Consider the following 9,844-nt stretch of genomic DNA (forward strand, 5'->3'; position numbering starts at 1 on the left):
CAAATATAAGTAAGAATTGTATTTCAACCTTTAGATTTTACAATTTCATTACATTCAAATGAAACGAGAACACAAACTTTACATATGCAGCCATATACATTCATGAAGGGCGGATTAACCTGTTTCACAGTGGACAAACCGCTTCGTGTACACGTTGTTAAAGCGCAAGGAAAATAGAATATATTTCACCTGAACTCGCTCAGGTGAACAAATGTCCTGTGACGAGCACGTGAGAGCAGGCGTGTCCACCCAGGTGACTCTTTTAACATGTGCAAACAGGAAACGATGGATGAGGAAGGACTTCTTCCTCTGGAAACATGACAGGACTGCCAACTCGGTGAAGGACTCAGAAGTTCCTCGGATCAGATTTACAGGGCGTTATGGTCTTGTGTGTGACTGGTAGCATTTAATCCAAATTACTCACTATCAGAGATCTTATTGTAAAAGTTTGACACCGTGTTCGGGGATTTACATGCTTTTGTAATACAAGTGAGCCAACCAGCTTCGTCTTGGAACACCAATGTCTACCACAAGATGGCGTCACGAGTTCCAAGCATCACCTTTGTCATCAGTTTAATGGCAAATCATGACTAACTTTAATGGTCTTTAAAATGTAAGAACTTCACTGAGGAGAGACTGAACATCAGGAACAGACCTGATTGGATGATCAAAAGAAATAATTGGAAAAACATATTGGTATGTCCCAGCATTCCTTCTTATGGCTCCTTTTTTAATAAAAAAAAATCAAGAGTAAAACCAACAGTTTTTAAGAAAAAATACTGATGAGTGTTAGGAGGTTTTTTTTCTTTTCTTTTTTTTTTAATATAATTTCATCAAAAAAACACTACAGTCACCTCAAAGCATGAGCACAGTGGAAAACCAACAAATCCAAACATAAGAAAGGGAAAAACCATCGAGAATGACTGTCTAAGTTTTTTAAGGTGAAAGAAGCTGGAAGTTTATAAATTTGTTAAAAACCTGTGCTTGGCATGAGGAAAGGCACATGTGGTGTGAAGTTGCAGCCAAAATCTTCATATTTGTGCTGAAAGTATAAAGTTGGAAGCTGCAGACATGAACCGCATGGACCCCGGGTAGCGTTTAGCTCAAAAATTAAAACAATCCCATCATCAAACATATAAAAATAGATCATTAAAGGACATTTCAGTTGGACTTTAACACACAAAACATGAGTCAGCACTTTTCCTCAGTAGAAAGCCAAACAATTCACAGAATCCACTGCATTAAAGTACATGTAGCGTATCCCAGTGGCTCCCAAGCTTCCCCCGAAATTTTGTCTGTTGTTAGATTAGATTTTCAGATGTCAAAGAAAACTGTAATACCAGCCAATCGCTCTCATTATGAAGAGAGTTTGTGTATTACGCTTCACGGTACGTGTTTGGGGAACTTTGAGAGATTCTAGGGAAAAAGTTGGAAGCCGCTGGGATCCGCCTTCCCGAACTGTCCTAACAACAATCTGTACAGATTTGTGAGACGACCCTCTGGTGTCTTTGACCTCAGTGGTGCCTGTTGAATCAGGCAGAGTCCTCAAACTTCATGACGCCCTCGAAGCCGTTGTAGGTGAACGGCTGGAGAACTGGGCTGCAGGCGTCCTGCGTCAGGCAGGCCATCCTGTTGCTCTCGCAGCTCTCCTCGCCACCCGGAGCGAAGTACACGCTGTCCGCCGAGTGGATGGACGGGTCCTCGTTGAAGTAGTTGTGAGGCCGCAGCAGGACGCTGCCCCCGTTGCCCACGGTTACCGTGTTGGGGATGTCCTCGGCGTGAGGGATGTGGAGGAAGCCGGCGGTCACCCAGGCAACCAGGTCCTGCAGATACAGCGTCAAGTTGAAACTTTCAGCGAAACCTTTCAGATCACTTTAACCAGCAGCTTCCGTTGTGACTCACTTCGTCTTCAATATTTTCGTTGTCTTCAATGAATTTGCTGAAGTCAACAGCCGGAGACCAAATGCCGTTCTGATTGTAGAGGCTGCTGCTGGTCTGCTCCGAGTCCTTGTGCTTGGTGATGGCGACTTTATACCTGCGACAGTCAGAGGACAGACAGACTGAAGACAAGAAGACGGCGGCTCCTCTCCAGACAGGTTCAGCAATGTTCCTGACCCGGATGCTTCCTCTGATCACAGGGAAGCCGAACACTGATGAACTCCACCACAAACACACAACAGCAGGAGCCTTCCAAGTTGCTCTGCACCAGATTCCAGAGTGTCCTTGTTTTCACTTCTACAAATCACTACATAGTTTTCAGCGTTCTCTGCAGTGGCGCCGTACCTGGCCCAGGACATGGCCCGCTCCTCAGCCTGGCTCTCCGGAAGGGGATCCCCTGCGAAGCTGTAGACCTGCAGCCTGTAGGAGCGCTGGTGGCCCCAGACGTTGGTCTGTTTGCTGGCGATGTGGAGGTAGCGGGGGGTCTTGGTGTCGTGGCGCAGCGCGGCCTCCTGTGAAAGCAGCACGGTGGCCATTATTCATCCCATTCATGAGCAGGGAAACACGGTGTCACAGTTGAGGAGGGACACACCCATAACACTTTTGTGAAGAATGAGTTCAAGCATGAGCGACGGGCAACGTGCCGATATCGAGCACTGATTTATACTTCATACACAAAGATACTCAAAGGATATACATTGCTGTGAAAAACCTCCACACAGCTTTTGTCGACGCTACGCACACTTCCAACAGTCCTGAAGGCTCCAGTGTACGACTACGTACGCATAACGCAGTGTGTAACGCACTGCGCTATGCGTACTGTAAACTGAGTGTGTCAGTCTTTAATCATTGCTGGTGTGTGAGCCCTGAAACTCTCTAGCATGTAGCATGTAGCATGTAGCACGGCTCAAAGTAAAAATCTCCCGATCCACTTAGCAGTTAAAGTCTTTCTCCTCCTCTTGACATTTTGACAGAACATGACTTACAGTCTGTCTTACTCTTGTCGTTCTCATTAATAATACATTTCCTCCAAACCACTGACTTGTCCACCTGCAGCTGATGATGCTGATACATAATGTCACATAATACTAGCCGAGTTGTATCGGGGATCTTTCAAGAGTACAAGTAGTCACGATACTCGGGTATCTGCGCAATATTGACATAAAATCATCACAGTCAAGACAGTCCATATACAATACCATAATAATTCTCCACTCTAACCTCACATTCTGATATGTTTTCCACAGATATGTCCAATTCTAACGTCTTCAAGGAACGAGAGGTTTTATAAATCCATGAAAATGTTAAAATTTCCATTTTCTACCAAGTGATTATTATGAATGCATTTAAATTGAACGGGACTTCAGCCATTATTTAGTTGTATTTTGATTTTCTATAGAGTAGAGGCAATATTTATAAAAAATATAAAGTAATCTAATAAAGTATATAGTAAGTAAATAGTAATCTTACCTGATTTAACTTTGTGACCTTGATTTCAAAAGAGATATTAATTTATGCAAAATAAAACAAACTCACAGAAGCTCTTTGGTCATAGAGAGACATTATTTTCTATTTTCTATAAATATCTAGATAATCATTAGGAATCCAATATGAAACTTTGCAAATGATTGGCCCGACCATCAGTTTAGAGTTTAGTGAGATTCAACCTCCACCTCAACATGGTTGGATCCAATCCTGAAGACTAAGAGTGTTAACATGGAAACACACCTGTTCTGTTCTCAGCTGCTTCTCCACCAGCCGAGGAACCATCGCATGGTGATCAGGCATCCACGGCAGCGACACGTTGACGAACTCCATGTCTTTGGTCTGGAAAACATTCTGCAGGCCTGCAGGGAGACGATTATTGACCATTAGCACCTGTAATGTCAGGATGTTAAGTCACACAGAACCGGAATAAGAACCCATTGTGTCGATCTCATCCACTGTCGGAGCATTTCAGAGTTACATAACTCCTGTCAATGTATCATGACTTTATTATTGGTTCTTTAGTCTCTGAATTTTGCTGACAATGCATTTAATTTCCTGTATGGTAGATGTACTTTGAGAACATAGAAGTACGTCAGCTAATGACAGTGGGATAAAGTATGTCTTGTAACTCTGATGCTTCCTTTAGCCTAGGAACCACTGATGCTTCCTTTAGAACCTCCTTTAGCCTATGAACCACTGATGCTTCCTTTAGCCTAGGAACCACTGATGCTTCCTTTAGCCTAGGAACCACTGATGCCTCCTTTAGCCTAGGAACCACTGATGCTTCCTTTAGAACCTCCTTTAGCCTAGGAACCACTGATGCTTCCTTTAGAACCTCCTTTAGCCTAGGAACCACTGATGCTCCCTTTAGAGCCTCCTTTAGCCTAGGAACCACTGATGCTTCCTTTAGCCTAGGAACCACTGATGCTTCCTTTAGCCTAGGAACCACTGATGCCTCCTTTAGCCTAGGAACCACTGATGCTTCCTTTAGAACCTCCTTTAGCCTAGGAACCACTGATGCTTCTTTTAGAACCTCCTTTAGCTTAGGAACCACTGATGCTTCCTTTTGAACCTCCTTTAGCCTAGGAACCACTGATGCTTCCTTTAGCCTAGGAAACACTGATGCTTCCTTTACCAAAAGAGACCAGCTCATGTTCCCCCACAATTCCTTGAGGCGACAACATTTAAAGGAACCCGCTGATCGGAGCGTTCAGGGAAACTCAGGATGACTGAAAAAGGAGCAGATCATGTAAGTTACCAAAGCAATAATCTGCCTAAAACCACTTGAAATCATCTAGAACCCAGATCCCAACTCGGAATGTTATGCAGATGTTGTAGAACCAACACAGTAAAGTAAACGTGTTGTGCAGCCTGTTCTCACTCTGATTGGTTCTTTATTCACCTGGCAGCCGTTTCCCTTTAGTTCCTCTTTTCCTTTCATTTACATTCAAACTTTAAGAGTTTTGAGATTATATCAGAGGTTAAAAGGGGAAAGTTAGTGTATAAATGCGCTTTTTGTGGTCCATTTTTTAAAATGTCTAGTTTTTTCTCCACGGCAGACGTCACTAACTTTCGCCGCCGTCGGATTATTATGACATCACCTAGTGGAAATTCGTCCGACTGCAACAGCCTTTCACTAACTCCTTTAGGAAGCCTCCTAACACCTTTCACTAACTCCTTTAGGAAGCCTCCTAACACCTTTCCTTAACTCCTTTAGGAAGCCTCCTAACACCTTTCCTTAACTCCTTTAGGAAGCCTCCTAACACCTTCACTAACTCCTTTAGGAAGCCTCCTAACCTCTTTCCTTAACTCCTTTAGGAAGCCTCCTAACCTCTTTCCTTAACTCCTTTAGGAAGCCTCCTAACACCTTTCCTTAACCCCTTTAGGAAGCCTCCTAACCTCTTTCCTTAACTCCTTTAGGAAGCCTCCTAACACCTTTCCTTAACCCCTTTAGGAAGCCTCCTAACACCTTTCATTAACTCCTTTAGGAAGCCTCCTAACACCTTTCCTTAACCCCTTTAGGAAGCCTCCTAACCTCTTTCCTTAACTCCTTTAGGAAGCCTCCTAACACCTTTCCTTAACCCCTTTAGGAAGCCTCCTAACACCTTTCCTTAACTCCTTTAGGAAGCCTCCTAACACCTTCACTAACTCCTTTAGGAAGCCTCCTAACATCTTTCACTAACTCCTTTAGGAAGCCTCCTAACACCTTTCACTAACTCCTTTAGGAAGCCTCCTAACACCTTTCCTTAACTCCTTTAGGAAGCCTCCTAACCTCTTTCCTTAACTCCTTTAGGAAGCCTCCTAACACCTTTCCTTAACCCCTTTAGGAAGCCTCCTAACCTCTTTCCTTAACTCCTTTAGGAAGCCTCCTAACACCTTTCCTTAACCCCTTTAGGAAGCCTCCTAACACCTTTCATTAACTCCTTTAGGAAGCCTCCTAACACCTTTCATTAACTCCTTTAGGAAGCCTCCTAACCTCTTTCCTTAACTCCTTTAGGAAGCCTCCTAACACCTTTCATTAACCCCTTTAGGAAGCCTCCTAACACCTTTCCTTAACCCCTTGACGTCATCCAGGGGTTAAGGTAAAGTCAATAGGAAAAGAGAAAGGAGGGACTTTTAGGAAGCATCTTGTTTCCTCCATCCTGTCATGACTGCCAGCCTGTTCTCCTGGGACTTGGTAGTTTTATTTTGACAGTCACTGTGATAACAATCCAACTTGGTGGTCTGTCCACTAGAATGTCTACGTTCTCCTGTTGTTAATGTTTAGAGCAGATTGTTCTCTGCTACACGTGGTTTCATCACAAAAACAAACAACAGCTCCAACTAGTGGCCCAGCATGAAAATCACTGCTTTCAGCATTACTGCAGTTTCCGTAGAAAGAGACATCATTTTGATGACGTTACCATGTAAATGCAAACGTGCGTTTTCACGTGCCACGCTGTGTAAACAGCGTCCAAAACTGGATTTCACTTTGTCTCAACTGACATCAGATGAGATTCTTGGTCTATGCAAACCGATTAACTGTAGATAAGTGAAATTATATACAGGAACAAAATACATCCATGTCTTACTGTTCAAAGGTGATTTTCCTGTTTCACATTAAAACAGTCTGGGTTTAGTTGTTCATTTACAACAAGTTGATCTATTAATCTAATTTATTAATCAATTAATCAACTCCCATCATTCATCTCATTATTTTTCTTAATCAGTACATTTTTAAAACAGAAATAAAAAAATGGATTAATTAAATTACAAAGCTCAACGTTTGGTGACTTTCTATCGAGCTTCAGCTAAATGACTCCAGAGAATCAACTTGAGAAGTAAAACTCCCTTAAACTCCTCCACCAGGAGACGTCTCCGCCTCCGCTGACTCCACTCCTACCACCAAAATCCCAGGGGAGACGTCTGCATCACTGCCCCCTCCATCTGTAACCCCCCCCCCCCCCCCCCCCCCCCACCCACCCACCCACCCACCCACACACACACACACACACACACACACACACACACACACACACACACACACACACACACACACACACACACATCTGCCTCCTGTCCAATCAGTGCACTAAAAAAACCAGCATCACATATAAAACATTAACTTTGATCGTTCTTTTTTACTGTCTGTTGTTTTGGATGTGCAGAATGAGAATCTTTCTGAATTTCAGAATTCAAAATAATTGATTTTTTTCCATAGACGAATAAACCAATTTCAAAATGATTTACTTTCCTTTTCAAGTCATTAAGGACTGAAACGTCCTCTTTCAATAATCTGATCTAAAAGGAGTCTGAATCAAGATTTTTTTCCTGATTAACTCCATTTTATTTCAAACACTGAGTATTTATCTGGATTTTAAAACTAAAAATGCAAGTTTGTCAACATTATGGCGCTATAGCTGCATCATGTAAGGAAAAGAAATACTCAGTGTATCACATAATGTGATTAAAGAGACTTGTTGAGACATTTCTGTCCTCAGACGACTTCAGAGAGGAAATATTCAATGTCAAGTTTCACAAAAACTAACAATCAAAGAGCACGTTGAGCCAAATGTTGGACATATACCCAAGACTGATGAGAGGCGATGAAATGAACTCATCTTCTGTATTCTTTTCAAACACAACAGCAGTGACACCAAGTCCCTCATGTAAAGGGTTAAGAATCCTCAAAGTTATTGAAAGTTTACTGCAGGGGGGGTCCGGTACCAGAGGGTCTCCGTCCTGCATGTTTTCAGATTTCTCTCTACCTCAAGTGTGTTTAATCTGGGGGAGAGAGACAACATGCAGGTCGGAGACCCTGGAGGACAGGACTTTGACACGTATGAAAAACAAATATCAAAGAAAATATGAATCTGTAATGTAAAGGGGATCGGTTCTTTTCCGAATGACTGAAGATTGCAATGAATTAAACACTTTTCTGAGAGTTTACATTTTAAGGACTTCAAATGAAGTGTGTGCTGAGAATCTTAGAGATATTTTAATTTATAATGTGGGTTGAAAATGGAAATAAAATCCATCTATCCATCACACCGCGCAGCACCTGTACCTACCGACCACGTCCAGGTCCACCTTAAAGTTGATGAAGTGCGTGTGGATGTTGCCCAGCACGTTGTGCGCCACCTGGTGTCCGTGCCTGAGGCTGCCGTCCACCAGGTAGGAGGAGGAGATGTATCCCGTGGCGTGCACTTTGGCCTCCACCGTGCCGCTCTGGTAGAAGATGAAGTCCCACATGTAGTCGTAGTTCCCGATGGCCGTGATGGTCCGGAACACCAGCGCGCTGTTTACCATGCCTCCGTACGAGTGGTGGAAGAAGTCGGAGAAGTGCCTCCGCAGCGGCTGACCCATGTTGTGCTCAAAGACGCAGATGGAGTTCCTGAACCGGACTGGACCGGGCGTGTCAATGTACCGGTACGTGTCGATGTAGGTGGCCTGGTAGGGGCAGTCCACGCCGCGGACCAGCTCATGCGCAAAGCGTCCGATCCCGATGCTGCTGTCCAGGAACTTGGTGATGATCATGCCCGGGGTGACGGAGCCGTACACCGACATGGCCTCCTGCACGCTCAGCTCGTACACGATCCGCTCGCCCTTGAAACGCACGTCAAAGACCCGCATGCCCGTGAGCGAGCTGAGCCCGAAGGCGAAGCTCCAGTCCAGGTACAGCACCTGATTCTGGTGCACGCTGTAGCGCTTCCCGTCTGCGTAAAACTGCTGCGGCCCGATCTGCAGCGGCCGGTTCTGGGGCTTCAGGGACCCGTAATCCGGAGACTCCTTGTAGACGATCTTCTTCACGGCCCCGCTGTCGTACGCCTGCTCCAGCTCGGCCATGCTGTCGAAGTATTTCCCGTTGTACAGAAGTCGCTCCACCGTCCAGCGGGACGCGTTCAGGCTCTCGTGGTTTAGCAGCACTTCGAAGCCCACCGGGTGGATGTACATGCCACTCATGTCCCGAAAGAACGAAACCCAGGTCTTCCTGTCCCCGAGGCGCACCCCGCGGGGCATCTGCTCAAACGCATTGAGTTCTTGACCTGCACCCACACCGAAACTCTCCCTCATGAGCTTGGGTAACTTGGAGAAAACCTCCTCCTTAAAAAACGTGAACATCAACGCGTATTCCCCGATGGTGACCATGCGCGACTTGATGGATAGATCCATGTGGTACTTCTCTATGGTCACATCTTTCAGGTATGTGGGGTTGGGCAGTGGCCCCACTAGATACTCCTTGATGTGGCCCTTGACGCCGTAGTGCACCACCGCGCTCGCCTCTCTCACCGGTTTCGCTCCTTTTCCATCCAAATACGCCAAAACCTCCGCTTTTTTTGGAACAGATAATTCTATCAGCAGCAGGAAATTCTGCGACGGCTTCGTGATCTGGTTTGTGGAGATTTGAAGATCCTTCTGCTTGAGCATGTACTGCTGGACCTGCAGGTGCTCCTCTCTCGTCAGGTCAGCGAACACGAGGCTGCGCTCGTCGTGTTTGGCCCGCAGTGGGTGCGCGCGCTGAGCAGAACATTTGGGCGCCCTGCCGTGGTAGAGGCCGATCAAGACGAAGTTCAGGATGATGGAGAAAAGGACAAAAAGGATCAGCGTCCATTTTACCAGAGAGTTCATCCTCTTCTCGACCATTACGCACAGGCTCTGTGAGAAGATCTGCAGGAGGGAGCGGCCGCACAAAGATGGAGGGGAGAGACTTTAAAGTTTCCCCCTTTCCCACCCTTCCTGCTTGCAAGGCCCCTACAAATCCTTCATGCTCCTCCTCCTCCTCCTCCTCCTCTTCCCACTTGGAATGAGACTCAGACTTTCAGTCCACCCCAGTTCAGCTTATCTCTGGCACTGGGAATACTTAACGCACGTTGATTTTGGTATTTTACGCACAGCATTTGAGGGCAATTATCCTCACAAGTGCATCTGGTTAAACTCA

The 9,844-nt window shown here is 45.3% G+C and overlaps 1 protein-coding gene across 1 annotated transcript; it reads right to left on the reverse strand.

Annotated features, from left to right (window-relative positions):
- Positions 1 to 9,635, reverse strand: aoc2 (amine oxidase copper containing 2). Its single transcript, XM_080488209.1, has 5 exons — positions 7,977 to 9,635; positions 3,667 to 3,785; positions 2,284 to 2,450; positions 1,903 to 2,035; positions 1 to 1,823 (listed from the first exon to the last, which is right to left on the reverse strand). The coding sequence occupies exons 1-5, from the start codon at positions 9,547 to 9,549 to the stop codon at positions 1,533 to 1,535; spliced, it is 2,283 nt and encodes a 760-aa protein (XP_080344335.1). The 5' UTR covers positions 9,550 to 9,635; the 3' UTR covers positions 1 to 1,532.
- Positions 9,636 to 9,844: the final 209 nt, after the last annotated feature.

The sequence above is a fragment of the Lipophrys pholis genome (genome assembly GCF_963383615.2).
Source record: "Lipophrys pholis genome assembly, chromosome: 19".
NCBI lineage: Eukaryota > Metazoa > Chordata > Actinopteri > Blenniiformes > Blenniidae > Lipophrys > Lipophrys pholis.